Source organism: Labrus bergylta, chromosome 5, assembly GCF_963930695.1.
Source record: "Labrus bergylta chromosome 5, fLabBer1.1, whole genome shotgun sequence".
Taxonomy (NCBI): Eukaryota; Metazoa; Chordata; class Actinopteri; order Labriformes; family Labridae; genus Labrus; species Labrus bergylta.
In genome coordinates, this window is record NC_089199.1 from 33679810 (window position 1) to 33702986 (window position 23177).

General features: G+C 43.0%; 2 protein-coding genes across 2 annotated transcripts in view; both read left to right on the plus strand.

Moving 5' to 3' along the window:
* Positions 1-12823, plus strand: part of pik3c2b (phosphatidylinositol-4-phosphate 3-kinase, catalytic subunit type 2 beta) — a 39933-nt gene extending 27110 nt beyond the window's left edge. The window contains 4 exon segments of the mRNA XM_065955422.1: positions 5932-6007; positions 7733-7839; positions 8668-8796; positions 8977-12823. Coding sequence (XP_065811494.1) covers positions 5932-6007; positions 7733-7839; positions 8668-8796; positions 8977-9168 — 504 coding nt within the window. The 3' untranslated portion in view covers positions 9169-12823.
* Positions 12824-14013: 1190 nt separating this feature from the next.
* Positions 14014-18913, plus strand: LOC110004277 (protein phosphatase 1 regulatory subunit 15B). The gene is made up of 2 exons (XM_020659825.3): positions 14014-16704; positions 18507-18913. Exons 1-2 carry the CDS (start codon positions 14749-14751, stop codon positions 18717-18719), a joined length of 2169 nt encoding a protein of 722 aa, XP_020515481.2. The 5' UTR covers positions 14014-14748; the 3' UTR covers positions 18720-18913.
* Positions 18914-23177: the final 4264 nt, after the last annotated feature.

Consider the following 23177-nt stretch of genomic DNA (forward strand, 5'->3'; position numbering starts at 1 on the left):
AACCGCTTCTTTAAAGCTCATAAACCTGAGATCAGGTGATCGATGTGTTCTTCACGGGTTTGGCATCCTTAAACATCATGGTGTTAAATATTCTCATCATGTTCACTGCGCTCGCTCGCCACACTGTCAATATTTAACCCTCTGCTCGCTGAATCTCAGTCAGTCCTGTGAACACTCAGAGAGTTAGACTGAGACAGCATGTCCAGCATGGAGACCGCCATGACTCCAGCGCCCCCTGCAGGAACAGACGGGGGGCGCCATGATGGGACTCCAGCGCCCCCTGCAGGAACAGACGGGGGGCGTGACTCACACAGCTGCAGCGCTGGAACGATCTTCTGAAGACGTTCTAAAGTTTTGAACCTTTTAGTTTAAATCTGTAAAAAAGAAGCTTGTCTTTAAAAACAGCTGATGTCGGCCGCTCACGATGAACTGCAGTTTAAGTTCACGATACGATTCTCTCACGACTGAAGACAATCGATGAAAAAGATTCCTTTAATTGTTTCATGAAAACACAGATGCACCTCCTGATCTCTTTGGCTCTTGCACTCGTTTGGCCTCTGCAGTTGCCATGGTAACGCCTGGCTAGCTGCCTCTGCGATTCGTTTGTCAGAGTATCGATGTGAACCGCGACGCCTTTGAATCGATTTTTAACGTTCTCACGATGAATCTTTACATCCCGAAGTTCACGCTGTTTTTACTCCTGCAGACACTGAACGCTGTTGTGTTGTGTACCTGTTGTGTACATGTTGTGTACATGTTGTGTTGTGTACATGTTGTGTACATGTTGTGTACATGTTGTGTACATGTTGTGTTGTGTACATGTTGTGTACATGTTGTGTACATGTTGTGTTGTGTACATGTTGTGTACATGCTGTGTACATGTTGTGTTGTGTACATGTTGTGTTGTGTACATGTTGTGTACATGCTGTGTACATGTTGTGTTGTGTACATGTTGTGTACATGCTGTGTACATGTTGTGTACATGTTGTGTACATGCTGTGTACATGTTGTGTACATGTTGTGTTGTGTACATGTTGTGTACATGTTGTGTACATGCTGTGTACATGTTGTGTACATGTTGTGTACATGTTGTGTTGTGTACATGTTGTGTACATGTTGTGTTGTGTACATGTTGTGTTGTGTACATGTTGTGTACATGTTGTGTTGTGTACATGTTGTGTACATGTTGTGTTGTGTACATGTTGTGTTGTGTACATGTTGTGTACATGTTGTGTTGTGTACATGCTGTGTACATGTTGTGTACATGTTGTGTTGTGTACATGCTGTGTACATGTTGTGTACATGTTGTGTACATGTTGTGTACATGTTGTGTACATGCTGTGTACATGTTGTGTACATGCTGTGTACATGTTGTGTACATGTTGTGTTGTGTACATGTTGTGTTGTGTACATGTTGTGTACATGTTGTGTACATGTTGTGTTGTGTACATGCTGTGTACATGTTGTGTACATGTTGTGTACATGTTGTGTTGTGTACATGTTGTGTACATGTTGTGTACATGCTGTGTACATGTTGTGTACATGTTGTGTTGTGTACATGTTGTGTTGTGTACATGTTGTGTACATGTTGTGTACATGTTGTGTTGTGTACATGTTGTGTACATGCTGTGTTGTGTACATGTTGTGTTGTGTACATGTTGTGTACATGTTGTGTTGTGTACATGCTGTGTACATGTTGTGTACATGTTGTGTACATGTTGTGTTGTGTACATGTTGTGTACATGTTGTGTACATGTTGTGTACATGTTGTGTACATGTTGTGTTGTGTACATGTTGTGTACATGTTGTGTACATGTTGTGTTGTGTACATGTTGTGTACATGTTGTGTTGTGTACATGCTGTGTACATGTTGTGTACATGTTGTGTTGTGTACATGTTGTGTACATGTTGTGTTGTGTACATGCTGTGTACATGTTGTGTACATGTTGTGTACATGTTGTGTTGTGTACATGTTGTGTTGTGTACATGTGTTGTGTACATGTTGTGTTGTGTACATGTTGTGTACATGTTGTGTTGTGTACATGCTGTGTACATGTTGTGTTGTGTACATGTTGTGTTGTGTACATGTTGTGTACATGTTGTGTACATGTTGTGTTGTGTACATGTTGTGTACATGTTGTGTTGTGTACATGTTGTGTACATGTTGTGTACATGTTGTGTTGTGTACATGCTGTGTACATGTTGTGTACATGTTGTGTACATGTTGTGTACATGTTGTGTTGTGTACATGTTGTGTACATGTTGTGTACATGTTGTGTACATGTTGTGTACATGTTGTGTTGTGTACATGTTGTGTACATGTTGTGTTGTGTACATGTTGTGTTGTGTACATGTTGTGTACATGTTGTGTTGTGTACATGTTGTGTACATGTTGTGTACATGTTGTGTACATGTTGTGTACATGTTGTGTACATGTTGTGTACATGTTGTGTTGTGTACATGTTGTGTACATGTTGTGTTGTGCACTTGTTGTGTTGTGTACATGTTGTGTACATGTTGTGTTGTGTACATGTTGTGTACATGTTGTGTACATGTTGTGTTGTGTACATGTTGTGTACATGTTGTGTTGTGTACATGCTGTGTACATGTTGTGTACATGTTGTGTACATGTTGTGTTGTGTACATGTTGTGTACATGTTGTGTTGTGTACATGCTGTGTACATGTTGTGTACATGTTGTGTTGTGTACATGTTGTGTACATGTTGTGTTGTGTACATGTTGTGTACATGTTGTGTACATGCTGTGTACATGTTGTGTTGTGTACATGTTGTGTACATGTTGTGTTGTGTACATGTTGTGTACATGTTGTGTACATGTTGTGTTGTATACATGTGTTGTGTACATGTTGTGTACATGTTGTGTACATGCTGTGTACATGTTGTGTACATGTTGTGTTGTGTACATGTTGTGTACATGTTGTGTACATGTTGTGTACATGTTGTGTTGTGTACATGTTGTGTACATGTTGTGTTGTGCACTTGTTGTGTTGTGTACATGTTGTGTTGTGTACATGTTGTGTACATGTTGTGTACATGTTGTGTACATGTTGTGTTGTGTACATGTTGTGTACATGTTGTGTACATGTTGTGTTGTGTACATGCTGTGTACATGTTGTGTACATGTTGTGTACATGTTGTGTTGTGTACATGCTGTGTACATGTTGTGTACATGTTGTGTTGTGTACATGTTGTGTACATGTTGTGTTGTGTACATGTTGTGTACATGTTGTGTACATGCTGTGTACATGTTGTGTTGTGTACATGTTGTGTACATGTTGTGTTGTGTACATGTTGTGTACATGTTGTGTACATGTTGTGTACATGTTGTGTTGTATACATGTGTTGTGTACATGTTGTGTACATGTTGTGTACATGTTGTGTACATGCTGTGTACATGTTGTGTTGTGTACATGTTGTGTACATGTTGTGTTGTGTACATGTTGTGTACATGTTGTGTACATGTTGTGTTGTGTACATGTTGTGTACATGTTGTGTACATGTTGTGTACATGTTGTGTTGTATACATGTGTTGTGTACATGTTGTGTACATGTTGTGTACATGTTGTGTTGTGTACATGCTGTGTACATGCTGTGTACATGTTGTGTACATGTTGTGTACATGTTGTGTTGTGTACATGTTGTGTACATGTTGTGTTGTGTACATGTTGTGTTGTGTACATGTTGTGTACATGTTGTGTACATGTTGTGTACATGTTGTGTTGTGTACATGTTGTGTACATGTTGTGTTGTGCACTTGTTGTGTTGTGTACATGTTGTGTACATGTTGTGTTGTGTACATGTTGTGTACATGTTGTGTACATGTTGTGTACATGTTGTGTTGTGTACATGTTGTGTACATGTTGTGTACATGTTGTGTTGTGTACATGCTGTGTACATGTTGTGTACATGTTGTGTACATGTTGTGTTGTGTACATGCTGTGTACATGTTGTGTACATGTTGTGTTGTGTACATGTTGTGTACATGTTGTGTTGTGTACATGTTGTGTACATGTTGTGTACATGCTGTGTACATGTTGTGTTGTGTACATGTTGTGTACATGTTGTGTTGTGTACATGTTGTGTACATGTTGTGTACATGTTGTGTACATGTTGTGTTGTATACATGTGTTGTGTACATGTTGTGTACATGTTGTGTACATGTTGTGTACATGCTGTGTACATGTTGTGTTGTGTACATGTTGTGTACATGTTGTGTTGTGTACATGTTGTGTACATGTTGTGTACATGTTGTGTTGTGTACATGTTGTGTACATGTTGTGTACATGTTGTGTACATGTTGTGTTGTATACATGTTGTGTACATGTTGTGTACATGTTGTGTTGTATACATGTTGTGTACATGTTGTGTACATGTTGTGTTGTGTACATGTTGTGTACATGTTGTGTACATGTTGTGTTGTATACATGTTGTGTACATGTTGTGTACATGTTGTGTTGTGTACATGTTGTGTACATGTTGTGTTGTGTACATGTTGTGTACATGTTGTGTACATGTTGTGTACATGTTGTGTACATGTTGTGTTGTGTACATGTTGTGTACATGTTGTGTTGTGTACATGTTGTGTACATGTTGTGTACATGTTGTGTACATGTTGTGTTGTGTACATGTTGTGTACATGTTGTGTACATGTTGTGTACATGTTGTGTTGTATACATGTGTTGTGTACATGTTGTGTACATGTTGTGTACATGTTGTGTTGTGTACATGCTGTGTACATGCTGTGTACATGTTGTGTACATGTTGTGTACATGTTGTGTTGTGTACATGTTGTGTACATGTTGTGTTGTGTACATGTTGTGTACATGTTGTGTTGTGTACATGCTGTGTACATGTTGTGTGTGTGTGTCTCGTGTTTTGTGTGTTTCTGCTCAGCTTTAGGTTTCATTTTCACTCCATGTTTTCTCAGAAATGTTCTCAGTGAGAGGAAACATATCAGCACACACACACACACACACACACACACACACACACACACACACACACACACACACACACACACACACACACACACACACTCTCTCTCTCTCTCAGGGTGTAGTCTGATCCTGTATCAGGTCTGTCCAGTTTTAGAAACTTGGCAGGATGAAGGACTCTTCTTGTCTCTGCACTAACTTGTTCCATGTTGTGTCAGCAGGAGAAATGATTTTATTTATGACTTCTTCATCTTTACAATTTTAACCGTGTTTTTATGGTCGTGCAGCTTTATGTGACTTCCTGCTTCGCTCTGCAGAACCAGGTCGTCTGAGCGTCCACAGTCGGTTTAATGATTAATCACATGAACTCAGCAGCTTCCTTCTGTGTGTCCAAACATCCAGTTATAAAAGTTTCAAAGTGAAGAGACTGAAAGGTGTGACAAGCAGGGTTACTATGGAAACCTACGACTGCCACTTAATGTAAACGCATCAGCAGAAATGCTTTTTAATTTTTCAGAATAAAGGCGCATTAATTAACTCACAAATAAAATAAAAATCCAGTTAGCATTTTCATTTTTATGGTTTTCAACGTGTCTCTGCAACTGAGACTGTCTGCAGGAGGTAGTTTGTTGCATGCCGAGGACCTTTGTATTTTTGTTGCTATAGTATAAAAACATTTATCGATACCCTTTCATTTTTATTTTATTTTTTTTACCAGATTCGTACTGAAGTGTAAAATTCTGATATGGTGACTCTTTCTGATCTGTGAGACTTGATGTTTCTAAAAGCTGCATGTTAAGACAAACCCTCGTGTAGTTTCTGTGCAGAGGATGACAACATGTGCAGCCTTCACATGGACGATCATGACTTTAAAAGATGACCTTTAAATAGAGCAGAGCGTCCTGCAGTGAAACTAAATATAAAATGTTTCCTCTCTCACTCTTCAGAGTTTAACTTTCAACGTGTGTGTGTTTCAGTGTGACCTCGTCTACTCCTTCTTCCACCCGCTGCCCCGAGACGAGACACCAGGAAGTACACCCAGCAAACCAGCAGGTACACACACACTCACACATGCACACACACAAACACATGCACACACACACACACACACACACACACACACACACACACACACATACTCAGCAGTTTATTTTTAGGGTGTAGTCCACATTCATCACAGCAGAGTTTACTTCAGCAGTTCACCTGCCTCCTTACTGCAGAGCTTTCAGTCACGTGACCGATGTGGAGGCGTTAGCCATATTCAGACCGCCGTTTCAAGCCGCGATATTTACGCCTCTGTGACGTTTCGCTGACGTTAAGTTTATCTCAACATCTCCCTGATCTGTAATTATGAATATCAAATTTCATTCCAGATCGGAGCAGTAAAATAATCCTATTTAAACCAAACACTTGGTTAAAAAAAAACAAAAACGAAAATCAGGCCACACCCCTCCTGATCGGGTCTTAAAGGGTCTAAACCAGTGTTTCTCAACTGGTGGGTCAGGACCCAAAAGTGGGTCGCAGAGCCTTTTATTCAGTGGGTTGCAAATGTGTGCCTGAAAACAAAACTTGTGTCAAACAGTCTGTGAAGCGCTTTTTGTTCCGTCTTTTTTTCCATCGGTCATGTGTCATGTGTTTTGTTGCGTCTGAGGTCGCAGACCAGATGTTTGGTTTGTGGTTTGGAAGGCAAGTTGAGAACCACTGGTCTACATGTTTCACAAACTAACCACTACAAGCAGCTGTTTGTCACACACAGCTGTTGTGATGAACACATTGGGCTGTAACTCTCTGACTTCTGTTAACATTCCCCAAAGCATCATGGGAGCTGTAGTTTAAATTTAAGAGCAGGTTATCCTTTAAACACTTCTGTGATCTCACTGAGGCTCAGCTTCTCCTCCACGTTCTTACCTGTGGACGGGACGATTATCCTCTTATCTGAACTCAAACAGACTCTGTGAATGTTCCACAGAGCTCCATCAAATCCATTAAAATAAAACGGTGTTAAAGTTTAACCCCCCCCTGCCCACCGCCTGCACAGATACACACCTGTTATACACACACACACAGTTTAAAGTCCAGCGTCAGTATCAGTGTGTGTGTCACAGCTGGAGCACACACACACACACACTCACTGGGCCTAATGGTTACACTGGTTAAAGTAACAACACTACAAATAAACGACACCTCATAACAATCAATCAACTGTTTATACATTTTAACTGATTACAACTGCTTTAACTCTTCTGTGTACATGTGTGTGAGTTTGTGTTTATGTGTGTGTGTGTTAAGTGGGGGTTGTTTCTGCTGTATAAATCCAATGAAGAAATTGTGAAACAGACTGTAGAGTATAACACCATTTAATCGGCCGAGGTCACACAACTTCACCAAACACGCATGCTTACAAATCGCTGACTGACAAAGTAACAGTGTTCACAGTGTTGCTTATATTCTGTTAAAAGGTGCAACCCACAAATTCCTTTCTATTTGGGTACATCACTATAAAACAATAAAGATGACATGACACTGATGTGTATACTAACTGATGTAGACTCTCTGTCTAGAAAACAGTTGTTGACAACATATGGTTGGCTCTTACACAAGTAAAGATCTGCTACAATTTAGGTGCTTCACCCATATAAGTTTACAGCTTCAGACACCTAAAGGTAGGAGTGCTAACACGTGGTAGACAGACTTGAATAATACATTTCACAAAGTTACCAAGATGAATGGCTTTCATGAAAATGTGTGTGTGTGTGTGTGTGTGTTTGTGTGTTGCAGAGGTGACATGGACCCCACCTTCAGGGAAAGAGCTCGGCGAGGTCAAACTGTCGATCTCCTACAAGAACGACAAACTCTTCATCATGGTCATGCACATACGAGGACTGGTCAGTGTGTGTGTGTGTGTGTGTGTGTGTGTGTGTGTGTGTGTGTGTGTGTGTGTGTGTGTGTGTGTGTGTGTGTGTGTGTGTGTGTGTGTGTGTGTGTGTGTGTGTGTGTGTGTGTGTGTGTGTGTGTGTGTGTGTGTGTGTGTGTGTAGGTCATACACTGAATAAAAAGATGGACGAGACAACATCCCCCCAAGAAGTGAAGCCAAAATGATTTAGAACTCCCTTTACTAGTGTCATAAGCTCCGCCTCCTTCATGTAAAGAGATGGGACTTGGTTTAAAGTATAAAATTAAAAACACGTTGAATTAACATTTCACCGACCTGATTCATGTTGTGATGGTTACTTCGTATCATTCTGATTTATGTCCAAGTGTTCATTTCTCTGAGTAGTTAAAGCCCGATCACACAGAGACGAGTCGCCTTAGACACCTGACCTTATCTGGGGTAAAATCATGTCGGGCGGCGTGCAAATATGGGCGACCAAGAAAATAAGTGGGAACGAAAAGATTCCAGCAAACGTAGAGCCCTCACCGTTGCGTTGCGCCAAGACGAGGAGGAGGGAAAACATTTTTAAAAATGTTCAACGTGCCCAAAAACTGCTAGAAAAACGCCTCATTCAGCAACAGCAGAGAAGAGCGCCGGGCGTGCTGTACCAGAGGAAGACAAAGGTTATGCTGGTGACACGTCTCTGTGTGATCAGGCCTTTAGAGGATACTTCAAGTTGTTTTTGTTGTTTTAAGTGATAAAACTGAGGATGTTTTTTATATGAAGAATCACCAATGTTCTCAAAGTGAAACTGACTTGGACTCGCTTTTTCTTCTTGCAGCAGCCCCTGCAGGACGGCACCGACCCGGACCCCTACGTGAAACTGTACCTCCTCCCAGACCCCCAGAAGACCAGCAAGAGGAAGACCAAGGCGGCTCGACGCACCTGTAACCCCACCTACAACGAGATGGTACAAAACGCACTCCATGTCGGCCAATCAGAGTCTTTGTTTCTTCGGTTTACGAGCAGCCGTTTGTTTCTATGCAGATGATGTTCATGTTTACACAACAGAAACAGTTTTTATTTTTAATGTCCTTTTTGTTTTCCTCTTCCTCCTCCTCTTCGTCCTTCTGCTGCTCGCTCCCTGCAGCTGGTGTACGAGCGGATCCCTCGGGGCGACCTGGACCAGAGGGTGATCCACCTGCGGGTTCTGGGCGATGGAGCGTTCTGGGAGAACACACTGCTTGGAGAGACCTTCATCCCCCTGAAGAGGCTGGTCCCCGGTCAGCACTGGGTCGACTGGCACCAGCTGGGTGCCGCCAGCTCAGACTCCGCCCACTGAGGGACAGGAAACAGGAAGTGTAGGAGAAGAAGAAGAGAGCCAGTTCTCCCTGAGAGAAGATAAAAGTAAAAGCCGTGTGGCTGATCCTTCCTCTGTGTTTGAGGGAGCTGAAGGTTTAGAGTTTAAAGCTTCAGATTAACTTCACTGAAACCATCAGGATAACGATTTTAGTTTCTTTCTGGATCGCAGACTGAAAATCAGAGTTTTGTTTTTAATTTATTGGATTAAAAATGACACTAATTTATGAAGTTTAAAGTCAGTGAGGCAGATTTATTCCATGATGAGATCCTTTAACAAACTGTCCAATGAAATCACAAGTTAAACTAACTAAGTATTAATGTTTTCACAATAACTTAAAATAATGGAGCAAAAATCAAACTTTATCGATACCAGTTTGATACCACAACAACAGCAAAAGAGTCCTAGCCACCAAACATGGGCTCGCATGGGACCTCCTGCACACCAGGGCCATCAGTTTTTATTTTTAAGTCGAACATTCATTTGAACCTGGAAGAGAAAGTTCACAATCGAACTGTAACGAGATGTTCAAATTCAAAACATAAAGATTATCAGTGAATCAGGCGGCCTGCAGTTTGATCCAGCAGAGGGCGCTCTCATTGCCATCACTAAATGAAGACATTAATGTTGTGACAAAAGCAACGGCGGCGTGAGTCAGGATGTGCAAACTTACAGACAGCAGCCCACTGATTGGTGGAGAGACAAACCTGAAACTCTCCAAGCTGGCTCGCAAACATTTGAGTACCAGGAACGTCTGTGAGGTCTGAACGGGTGTTTTCGTCGGCGAGTAATATTGTGAATATAAAGAGAGCTGCACTGGATCCTGATCTAGCTTCAGAGTGTTTCAGGCTCAGTGTTGCATCAGTTTGGTAAAAATTAAGCAATGAAAATGTTTTGTGTGCCGCAGCGACATCAAAGTGTCGTGTTCTAAATCCTTTTGAATTCGAGTTTTTGGACAAAGTGACAGGACGACTGCACACTGCTTAAAACTGCAACGTCTTTGTACAACTCTCTCTCTCTTTTGGTGAAATTATGACTGAAGATTGTTTAAATCTTCTTAAAGTTTAGATCGACTGTTGGTAAACTTGTGGTATCAAAAAGTATCAAAGTCTCGAAACATTTTGCAGACTTTACTAGATATTAATTTCATGTTGGTTCAAATTAAACAAAACATGGGAACATTTTTGTTGCAGTTTTAACCCCTTGTGATCCAGTCTGTTGTATGCAGATATGAGATGTACAGACGCTCTGCACTCAGCCTGAATCAAGGGTTTATGTTGAGGAGACGACAGATTCAGGCGTTTCTTGTCAAAACACTCTGATGATGATTAAGACGACCTCCTCTGGGTCAGTGGTTCTTAACTGGTGAAGCCTCAGGAACCTCCGACACCTCCTAAACAACCAAATCCCAACACAAACCTCGAAACGTTTTCAAAAGTATTTCATGAAATTCATCGGTGTCATATTTTCGATTCGGCCGTGCTACCTTATAATTCGTCGTCTTCTTCTCTTGTCATTTAAAGGCAGATGATTTGACCTACACATTTTTGCCACTACTTTTGTGTCCCTTGCGCGACCCCTAAAAAACACTTTTGGGTCCCGCCCCACCAGTTGAGAACCATGGCTCTAGATGGAAAAATATTCACTGACTTTACTTCAGTTTTGATTTCTCAGCGATTACTTTTTTTTCTTGCTGTGTGCACATTACTCAGATGAATGTGAGGTGTTGTTACCGTCACATTTTACTTTCTTGAATACAGTCAGAAATGGTCTGTGAGGTCCTGCATCATATCAGAAGAATGAACCCCGTTCTTTGTCCTGTTGAGTCATTTTCCAGGATTTTCCAGGACTGAAAAGCTTCATTTAAAGATTTCCAGAAACATTTTTTTTGCAGCTTTTTGTGTCTGGAGAATAAAGACGTGGTCAGTATGAGCCGTCAAACACAAACAAACTGAGAAAACGTGTACAGAAGAAGATTTTTAACCTTGTGAGCTGCAGTGTGTGTTGTTGTGTGTACAGAGCTTTAGCATTAATGTTGCTAACGGAGTAGCTGAAGCGGAGCATGTGTACAGACAGTTAGCAGACTGCAGGATATTTTTATAGTGAGGGTGTGTGGATTGGATTTTCTATCTGTGGTGCATGAGAGCTTCTTACAGTCTGACAGATCCCGCCTGCAGGAGGCGCTGCTGCTCACTTTGCCTTTCAGCTCACCATGCTCCCATTTCTGTTCCTACGTTTCATTCCATTGTTTTTTTTCTTTTTAATCCTCTCTGTGTGTGATTTTTGTACTTTTTAAGAAAGATTTTGTGTCCATTTTTAAAACTGCCTCTGTGGGTTTCTAATAATCCAGGTTGCAGTGAATCTTAAAGGGGACTGAGCGATTTCCTGCACGTTGTTTTTGCGCTGTAGACGAGACAAAGCGAGGGGGTGAAACTGCAGGAAACAAACTCTCCTCACCTGAACTGTTCAACGCTCTCGTCCTAAATGTGCAACATGGTTAAAAACCCCAAAAAATAAAGCCAATAGAGAAAACTGCAGTTCTTCGAGTGTCCACTAGAGGCTGTCTGCAGAAGCCAAGAAATCTCCTTTAGGTCCCGTGTTGACATGTGAATAAACGTGTTTACAGCCGGGTTAGAAAAAGATTTTAGTCTCTATAGTTCAGTTGGGCTTCAAGACGCCTTTAAGAAACAAATGGATGACGTCGCTGAATTACTGAATTCAGGAAGAAGAAAAAAAACACTGAAGCCTAAATGTTTTCCTTAGATATTTAAAGGTGACCTATTCTGCTGATTCCCACTTTTAAACTCCCATATAGTGTTACAATGCTCGATGCCCAAACTAATCGTGGGCAAAGTTTCAGATCATGAGGTAAACGTATGTTGAGTAATCCCAGGATGAGTCTGCAGAGGGCGCTAAACGACTTGTTCTGTAAATCACGCCATAGTTCCCCGATATGAAACAAAGAATTTCACCAGACGGCTTCAAGCCTCAATGAAGCCGGTGAAACATAGACTCTCTTCTCCCAGCTCAGGAGAGCAGCCCTCGCCTGGCAGCCCTGCAGCGTCCTGCACCCTCACAAGGCTTCCAGGGTTTTACCGACGCCACTATACGATCAATAATGAGTTTAATGAGCTGCAAGGTTTCACAGGCTGACAACATGAAAGGTGAACATGAGGACAATATGTGATCCTTCAATTTATTTTTGACCCTTGTGCTCTCCTGGAGCTGGGACTAAGTTTGTTTAAACAGCCTTTATTTTAAACGTTGATCATTTTGGGGACATGATGAAGTTGATGAAAAGTGTCGGTTGAAAATCAGATATTCAAAAGTAAAGCCAGCCACAGCCGTCTTCTTTTCTTAAACTGCATTTTGATGAAATCTGAAGCAATGACTCTGAAGCATTCTTAATAGAATCCTACATGAGAGGAGAAGGGCGTTGTTCGGTGAAGGTGGGCGGAGTTTGAGCCCCCGGGGAGAGAATGTAAGTTCAAAGTGAACTGAATCTTAATATACTGTAAATACTGACGCTAATGAAAATGTGATTCTGACCCACAGGCTCTTATTAATGTGTAACTTTCATTTTGAAACATGTTTTGTATTATTTGCACTACAAAATAAACTTGAACTGAAAAAAAAATAGCTTATCGAGTTCTTTTCTTAAACCTATTTTCCTTCCTGTTTTCTTCTCTCGTTACTGCCTTTATGTCTTAAAACCAAGCGTCTGCACATTCTTCTTCTCTCCCTCCTTTCATGTCTCTTCCTCATTCCCTCCGTCCACACCTTTGCATTACCTGAAATATTTTTGGCGCCTGTTTTGCAATCATGAAATATTTGTGCGTTTGACTTTCAGGCCCAGCATTGGGAGGGAAGCAGGAAATGTGCTTAAAGCTTTGGGGATATAGAAAACCATGTCGCCTAGTTTTATGATAAAACAAATATGTCTCTTATCGATTTAGATAGGATAAGATAATACTTTATTGATCCCCAGAGGGGAAATTCAGGCGTTGCAGCAGCACAGACAAGAAAGCTCAAAATACACATTAAACAGAATAGATAAGATAAATTTTTAAAAAATAGGGAGTATATACAAGTACAAAATGAATGATGAAGTTAACTATGCAGGGAATTGTGACAGTATTTGCAGAGAATGACAAGATAAAGTGACAAGTGATTAAAGTGACTTGGTATGATAAATAGCAGCAAGTAATGTAAACAGCAGAGAAGAGAGGCAGTGTTGTACCACAGTAATGCAGAGTGCAGTTATATAATATAATGTAGGATAATATAATATAATATAGTGCAATATGAACAATATAGTGTAATATAATTAAATGTTATATAATATAGACTGATATAATAATATAATAAAATATATAGAATGTACAGTATATATGTATATATATATTGATGCTAAATAATAATAATAATAAAACAATGTTAGTAATGATAATAATGAAGCAGGTCATGTGGGTAGTGTTTTATGGGGGTGAAGTTTTGTGTCAGGACCTTTTTTATGAATTTATTTTCTATAAGGAAATAAACTTGGCTTCATAAAATGCATGTAAATGTATTTAAAGACGGAGTGTTTCATGCATGTCCTTCATCCTGCAGCCTGTAACACAGCTCGTGGTCTCAGTTAGGGACCTGTGGGTTTATGTGTGGGAGGCTCAAGCTGATAAACACGTGGCTGTACTGAAGATTGGCACATGGGATCCTTGGACTCACTTTGGATTACGTAACAGAGCAGCTGTCACGCGCTTTTTTAAGGTTGGGTAACACCTTGACGCTCCCTGCGCGCTGATTCTGCGTTTAACGTAAAGCCGAGTATTTCGCGACGGTCCCTCAACTGTCTGATGAAATCTCACACTGCAGCGTAGAGACGGACAGACGGAAGCGAAACGACGGCTGAAATCCCACTGAAGAGGAGAAAAACAAACAGTGTTAACATTAGGAGGCGAGTTAACGGTGTAAACTTCACAACGAAGTGAAGAAATCGCTTTGTTTTGAAGGGATATTTAAAATCCACCGTCGCGCGTTTTGTCCAGTAACCGCTAAGCTAGCTTTCCTGCTAAGCTAACCTGCTAGCTTCACCGGCTGAGAGGAGGACGGCTCTCTAACCCAGCCTAACATGGCGTTTCTTTATTCTACCGGCCTGGACTGTACTTCACACCGGGATTTAAATGTGTTCTCTCTGTATTCGCTCTCCAGTTCTGTCACCGTCTTCACCAGAAAGAAGTCTAACCATCAGTCCCAGCAGCGCGCCGGGCTCACGGACGATGTTTCCGGGGTTCCCTCTGGAGGTGACGCTGCTTGTGAGTTCCAGTCAGAGTAAACACGATGTTTCCTGAGTAAACACGATGTTTCCTGAGTAAACACGATGTTTCCTGAGTAAACACGATGTTTCATAAAAGGACTGAAGTGTTTAAAATGGAGAGTGTTTAAATGTGCCCGGGCTGCAGACTCCTACAGCTTGACAGCTGAACCACAGAGATATTTAACCCTGCTGCTCAGGTTATTTTTCATATAATCACTATTTTTGCACTTTTTTTGAGTTGATAAAAAATGTTCAGAAATATGAGCAGTGAGGGACAATTATCGAGCGGGCAGAGCTCGTCCTCTCCCGCCGGGCACGGAGTCGCCTCCCCCGGCCTCCACAGTCAGGAAAGCTCGTGGATCGGCCTGCTCTCCGTGGTGTCCAGGCCCGCGATGTCATTTCTCCAAAAATATCTCCTCGGTCGGCCCCGGAATCCTGCGCTGCCTGACAGAGGAGCCGGATGGATGAGTGGGGACTTTAAAAACAGCTTTGAGGATGAAGAAAGAGAGTTTTTAAGACAGCTGGACGACATCATGCCTCTCACAGAGCACCCGGCTCCTCACCTGACCCCTCACCTGACCTTCCTGCGCTGTCAGCACCACGGAGCACCCGGCCTCCTGGAGCCCACAGACAGCGGGTCTCTACCCTGGCTGACCCCTGATTCTCTGAGGGAAATGGGTATTCAAAGTGCAGAAGGAGTGAATGTCTGCCAGCAGACTCAGGTGGGATATTTTTCTTCTGCCAGGACTTTTCTCAGTCATGTCCGGTTGGGTTTGGTGTCTTCTCAGGAAATAAACCCTGCAGGTGAAAAGGAGTGGGTGACAGAGGTAGTCAGCTCTTCACTCAAGAGCAATGGGGGTAAAAGCAGGACATGGTGGGGCAGCTTTTGGGGAGGTGAGGAGGGCTCACAGGCCCGAGCCGATGAGAGGAATGTGACAGGCCTGCTTTGTCCACAACAACCAGCGGCTGAGACAAATGCCTCTGCTGCAGAAACAACCGCTGCGTTTGTCCAGAGCGACATCGGGGGATGGACGCTTGGAGAAAACACCGGACCGACTGACCACAAAGACCAGCCGGCCAACAATGGAGGCCTTCAAACAGCCCAGAACACAAAGGCATCCACACCTGACCAGCACCTCAGCATCAGTGACCACCTGAGCAGATCAGGAGCTGCCGCCGCCTGCAGTGAGGTGGCAGTTCTGACCCCGGATCAGGACAATGGTTACTCCAGTCTGGAAGAGGAACATGTCCAGATGTGCCACCTGTACATGGTGAAACCACCGAGTAAAGAGCTGCTTCAGCAGGACCTCCAATCCACTGAAACCAGCGCCCCCATCAAGACGGAGATGGAGGAGGGGACTGCTGGGGAGGGCGAGTCTGCATCAGGAAAGGCAGACGAGGAAGAAGGTGCACGAGACAACCAGGAAGTAACGGCTGAGGAGGGTCAGTCTGTGGAGGCGATGGCGCTCACAAACCCCCAGTGCCAGAACAAGGCCATCGCCTTCATCATGGGCTGCCCCTGCAGTGACGACGACAGCAGCCAGTCAGACAGGGAGTCCAGTGAGGACGATGATGATGGCTTTGACAGTGAGGGCTCGTCTGATCTGTCCGACTCCTCTGATGAGGACGATGAAGACGATGATGCAGACTCGGACAGCGAGGCGGACTCTGAAGCGGAGCGGCTGTGGACCTCACTTTGCCAAAGTGCAGACCCATACAACCCTCGAAACTTCACCGCCCGTCTGCATACCCGCAGCACCCCACCAAGGACTATCCCCACCTCCACGCCTCTCTCCTCCACCCAGTCCACCCCGGACTCCTCTCCTGACCTAACCTCGCTCCCTCTCTCCTCCCCTCAGCTCACCTCCTCATCACCTCCTTCTGGAAACGACACATGGGACGACTCGACCTCGGCCAGTGAGGTGGATGAAGCAGAGAGCCTCCGCCTGTTGAGCTCCTTCAGCTGCTCCTCAGATCCCTACAGCCCCTTCAACTTCCAGGCCACGATCAGGACTCGAGGTCCCGCTGAGGTAGGGCCTCGTGCGAGAGCCAAGCCCAGAAAGACTTCCCAGACTTCACCTCGCTCCACTCACCACAACCCAACATCTCCACCTGAGTACAGGAAGGAGGAGGCCGAGGAGAGGCTGGACAGCGGCTTCTCCGAACTCTGCATCTCCTCCGGCTCCAACAGCAAAATCAAAAAGGTCAGTTTCTTTACTTTCAGTTGAAAATCACTTTGATGGTTTTTGTAAATCGTTATTAGATTCTTCTTTTAATCTTTAGTGACATTAAGGATAAATTCCCATCCACAGGTCTAAAAGAAACTTTAAATGAAGGTGGGAAAATAAGGGGGAAAGTTGTCCTTCCATCCTATGAACGGTCCCCAAAAAGAAAAGTTTAAATTGTCCATAATTTGACATAAACCGTACAGATGCTGATTTAATAAAGGACTACGAGTAGGAGTGTTTTTAACTTTTTCACATCTGTACCATTTCTGTTTGACTCTGAGGAAGACGCAGTGCGTTGAAACGTTAGTCCTTTGCACCAATTACATTTGCCTTAAGTGATTTTCTGTGCTCGAGTAGAGTCTTTGGATTCTGCCCAAGAGCAGGAGTCTTGTTTTATATTTTGAACGTCTAAGGTCTCAGAGCGCACCGACCTCCATCTGTAGAGCGGCTAAAGCTCCAGGAGGTTCCTTCTGCGATACAAATACTGTCAGAGTGTTTTGGTCCCAGTTTGTCTCAAAGCAAAATAAATAAATATAAAACGAAACTGTCCATCAGAGAACATGTAGATGATAGAACACATCAACATCATGGGTCTAAATACAGCCAAGCCCATGAGAGAGGGAGTTTTTGATAGTGTACTTTCTGACAGACCTGATGGGGAAATTTCAAAACAAATACAACAAAGTCCCAAACAAAGAGTCGATGTGACATCTAGAAGTAAATTTGAACACTGTGATAGTTTTCTTTTCCAGCTGCAGTTTCTTTCTTTAAAACACGGAGTGCCCTAGTTTCTGTATTCCACCGCAGCTCTTCATGTGATGAAACAAGATGACTGCAAGTGAAACTCACAAAGTGTTTTATCATGACTCAGCGCAGAGTCTCTGTTAATGATCCTCCTCTTGTATAGGACACACTTTTAATACCTAACATTCAAAAACTAAACTGTGGCAAGGAAGTTGGACAGAACCTTAATATGTGTCAAAGTTAATCACAAGACTTACCGTAAGTAAAATCTATTAAACATTTTTTATTTTATTGTTCATTTTTACAGGGGCAGCACACAATTAAATGTAATTGCACCAGAGTTTACTAATAGCCAATTTGCATCTGTTGTCCCTGGGCAGGTAAACAAATAATACATAGCAGAAAATACATAATCGAATATCAGAATATGTAAAAAAAAAAAAAAAATCAATTTGTGTAACATTACACTTAATAATATCAGATTAAATCCATAAATATTAACAAACACTTCATTAAACGCTTTTTTTTTTTTTTTTTTGAAAAGTCAATTGTTATAAAACAAAACAACAACAACAATGCCCGAGTCCTCCCAGTTCTGCCACAGCTGGGTTGGGCCAGGCATTCTCTAAGGGGAGGGGGTGCAAGATTATTAATAATTTTAAATATCAGGCAGTTATCAGAGTATAAAATGAAATTATCAATGTTGAAGAAATATATTATATATATTATATTTTATATATATAATATATTTCTTCAGGAACACATGGTTCATAGAGTTGCACATTTAATAAGACTTGAGTAGAATATTCTGCACCCAGCTGAAAGTAACAACTGCCGACTTATTTTTGTGACAGTTTAATTTCTCTTCCTCCAGCATGTCTGTTGGTTCATCTTTCTGTGTTTAATTCTACGTTCAGCTGAGAGTAAGAGTGAAAACGTGTTCATTGGGAATCGTCAAACTTCCTCTGAACTTAATGAATGTGTTTTTGAGCATCACTCACTCAGTACTCCTCTTCTTCTCCTGTTCTTTTCAGGTTCGTTTCTGTGACGATGTGGAGGAGTTCTTCGCCAGCTGTAGCGAGGAGGAGGAGGACCGTCGGGGCCCCTGGGAGGAACTGGCCCGGGACCGCTGCAGGTTCCTTCGACGCTGTGAGGAGGTGGAGCAAAGCATCGCCTACTGCCTGCAGCCGCAGCACCGAACCCTGGTGTACCGCCGCCTCGCCATCCTCTACGTGCAGGACGCATGAGGACCAACTGTTCTCTGCATCAGGACGCTTTGAGGACAAAAACCACAAAACCTTTATGTCCTCACGATGAGTAAAAGAGATCCACTTTGTTTGTCTGTGACACATGAGGACGATCGACCTGTCCTCTACGTCTGAGATGAGGACAATCGACCTGTCCTCTACGTCTGAGATGCATGAGGACGATCGACCTGTCCTCTACGTCTGAGATGAGGACAATCGACCTGTCCTCTACGTCTGAGATGCATGAGGACGATCGACCTGTCCTCTACGTCTGAGATGAGGACGATCGACCTGTCCTCTACATCTGAGGTGCATGAGGACGATCGACCTGTCCTCTACATCTGAGGTGCATGAGGACGATCGACCTGTCCTCTACGTCTGAGATGCATGAGGACGATCGACCTGTCCTCTACGTCTGAGGTGCATGAGGACGATCGACCTGTCCTCTACGTCTGAGGTGCATGAGGACGATCGACCTGTCCTCTACGTCTGAGGTGCATGAGGACGATCGACCTGTCCTCTACGTCTGAGATGCATGAGGACGATCGACCTGTCCTCTACGTCTGAGATGAGGACGATCGACCTGTCCTCTACGTCTGAGATGCATGAGGACGATCGACCTGTCCTCTACGTCTGAGATGAGGACGATCGACCTGTCCTCTACATCTGAGGTGCATGAGGACGATCGACCTGTCCTCTACATCTGAGGTGCATGAGGACGATCGACCTGTCCTCTACGTCTGAGATGCATGAGGACGATCGACCTGTCCTCTACGTCTGAGGTGCATGAGGACGATCGACCTGTCCTCTACGTCTGAGGTGCATGAGGACGATCGACCTGTCCTCTACGTCTGAGGTGCATGAGGACGATCGACCTGTCCTCTACGTCTGAGGTGCATGAGGACGATCGACCTGTCCTCTACGTCTGAGATGCATGAGGACGATCGACCTGTCCTCTACGTCTGAGATGCATGAGGACGATCGACCTGTCCTCTACGTCTGAGGTGCATGAGGACGATCGACCTGTCCTCTACGTCTGAGATGCATGAGGACGATCGACCTGTCCTCTACGTCTGAGGTGCACGAGGACGATCGACCTGTCCTCTACGTCTGAGATGCACGAGGACGATCGACCTGTCCTCTACGTCTGAGATGCACGAGGACGATCGACCTGTCCTCTACGTCTGAGATGCACGAGGACGATCGACCTGTCCTCTACGTCTGAGATGCACGAGGACGATCGACCTGTCCTCTACGTCTGAGATGCATGAGGACGATCGACCTGTCCTCTACGTCTGAGATGCATGAGGACGATCGACCTGTCCTCTACGTCTGAGATGCATGAGGACGATCGACCTGTCCTCTACGTCTGAGGTGCATGAGGGCGATTGAGGTTTCCTTTGAATCTAGTATGAGGACGATCTCATAGTTGAACATGTCAGCTGAGGATTTGAGGCTGCACATGTTTAGAGACACAGAGAGAGAAAGAGCAGATGGACAGACTGAGAGCTGCTGAACTCTTAACTGACTTGACCTGTTTGTTTTTTTTGAGTCCACGCTTGTTTCTGCAGCTTTGTCTTTCTGGACATACTCGACTTATCCAACACAAATCAGGGCGGCTTCATAACAAACTGTAAAAACACTAACAGGGGTGTGAAGGGCTTAATCACTGTGAGGAGAGTTTCAGTGGAGACCTCAGTGTTTTTATTTACAGGGTCAAACAGATGTCTACAGCTCCTTTATCAGTTTCAGTGTTTTCCTGACCTCATCAGTTTGTTCCCCTCACGTCCTCATCAGTTTGTTCCCCTCACGTCCTCATCAGTTTCACATTGTTCCTTTTTTGTGCCAAAGGTTAACGCTGCAGACGCAGGAACACACTGCTGTTTTCACCTCAAATAAGAACAAGAAAAGCAGAGAGAAACCCACAGTGTCGACACACGACGCAAATCAAATGAATCTAGATTTCTGTTTGAATACATTTCTCTTTATTTGTGTTTGGAAAGATATCAGATAGACCTTTTGCCTACTCTGGTTTGGTCCACTAACGGATGAGTTTAAAATATGTCCGCTCTGATTTGACTTAAACTTTGGATGAAAACAGCAGCTGCTCTTTGTGACACGTTTGAAATCATTCTGCCGCTGCATTCACCCCCCCCCCCCCCCCAAGTTAAAATCAAGAAAGTACAGAGTTAAAGGAAACCTGATGAACGATATTTGACTTCTTTCAGTATTTCATTTCCCTGAACAGCTTTCAGTTTTATCTTCAAGCCAAAGATCGCTCGCTCGTGTGTGAATGAGTGAGAAGAGAAGAAGTGTTTTAAAACAGAGTGATTTGAATTTATGTCCTAAATGTAGAAAATGTTCCTCCACCTGCTCGCTCAGAATGTCACATGATCACTGATGATCAACAACCAGCTGTGTTCTGAGTCACTGAGATCTCGTATGAGCGTCCAGGTTAGTCCAGGAAACTCAGTCATCGCCAAGACGCTCGTCTTTAAAGCTATAAAAAGTGTTCCCTCTGTTTCACTTCTCATGTGTCAACAGTTTGATTCTTAATACAAAGCAGCTGCACGACGACTTAAAATGAGCCGTCCAATCAGGAGCCAGGTCTGCTCGTCACACTCGGCTGCTTCCTGATTCCTCTGGAGATAAAAGACCAAACAGAAAACACAAAAGGTAACAAATAGATGACAAACAGGCTCGACGCTCACTGGAACATGAATGTGACTTTTGCTTCTTCCTTGATAAACCAGTTATTTGTTTTTGTGTTGTCAGAAAACAGAGAGAAGCTTCTTAAATTACTTCAAATTAATTTGAAATAAAAACGTCCACAGAATATAAACGTCTTCAAAGTGACGATCAGCAGAGGAAATAAAGATGCCGAGCAGCAAAAGACTAAAACAGAAGAAAAAAAAAAGTCAAACTGGTTTTTAGGAACCTTTTCTTTGATCCTACAAAGTATTTTATTGTAAGTCAGCAGTCATGATGTCACACACTTAGAGTCTAACTATCGGAGCCTGTCAGGGACAAAAAACAATGGCTTTGAATGGATCGTCTGAAGATCACCACGCAGCCCGTCTCACTGCTGCGAGATGTTCGTAACGATTCACCACTTAGATTCTAAACAGTAAAGAAACGACGCCCAGGTTAGAAAACCTCAAAGTTCTCTTTTTCTCAGAACGTCTCAGACTGTCGAGCGGAGGTTCTTTGTGTCAGTGGTTTTATCTTGATGTGCTCACAGTGAGTCTCCATGTGGTCTGATGGAGACTGATGTCGTCTGACTGATAGTTAAAAATGAAAGTGTGCAAAGAAAAGATCTTTGGGAAGCCGCTGGAACAGAGCCACTAAAACTTTGTTCATATTTTAATCCAAAATGCTTTTTATTTTTCTAACTCATCTTCTGTCTGGGAGGACGGGCTCGCTCTGCTTCATCATTTCCTCACGTCTGAGTTTGACGATTAAATATTAAATCAATATTTAATGATCGCACTGACTCCTTTCCTTTCTCTCTCCTCTTAAACGTGTCACAGATTAGTGACGCTGCCTCTGTGTGTCGCCTGTTTCCACCTTCATATGAAAACTGGAATTTATTTCACAGAAATCTTTATGGCTGGTTTGAAATGAATCTGTTAGTGTCGTCACAACACCAGATTTTAAAGCTTTGATATGATTCCAGTATAGATTTAACTAGGTCGATACTTGTTTGGATACCAGGCCAACAAAAATAAAATCATAGGCACCAATTATTGGGATATAAGATGTCTTAAATTGTCAAAGAATTGTGGATAACAACCAGAACTTTGTTTAAATTCCACACAAAAAATCAGCAACCTTTGGTTACCGATTATTTCAACATTCAACAGCCTTCAATGTTTGATGGATTTATTCCTCTGCTACTCACCTGTCTCACTGAAAAGGTTTGTGTTTGTTTTTGAAGTAAAACAATTAAATTGATTCAAGTATTAACTATGGTGGCCCTGAAGGTCAACAAGCACGGAGACTTAATAACTGCTAAAAACATATTTAACAAAATGCAAAATCATTCTTCTAGAAGTTAAAATATGTCATGAAACTTCAAAAAACATTTCCTGTAGGTGATACAGCTGTTTGTTGTTCCCTGTGTTGTTTGTCCCTTCTCCCCTGCTGTTGTCTCCAGCTCTGCCTAGGTGAAGCTACTGATCACCTACCGAGGTGCACAGACGGCCTGTTTGAGACCACATTTTCTGAAAAGTGGAGCAGGCAGAAGACGGAGAGGATGGACTTTTCTCATCATTGGGGGGTTTGAAGACGGACTAGAGACACATGTTAGAGTTAGAGGAACATGGAGAAGAGGATTAAGCATCATGTGACCTTTAATGTGAGTTTATAACACGATGTCTTCAACTGTAATTCAAAATGTGTAAATGCAGCTTTGGAGAGAAGCGAGCACGCCACAGGGTCGTTAGCAGACAGCGAGCA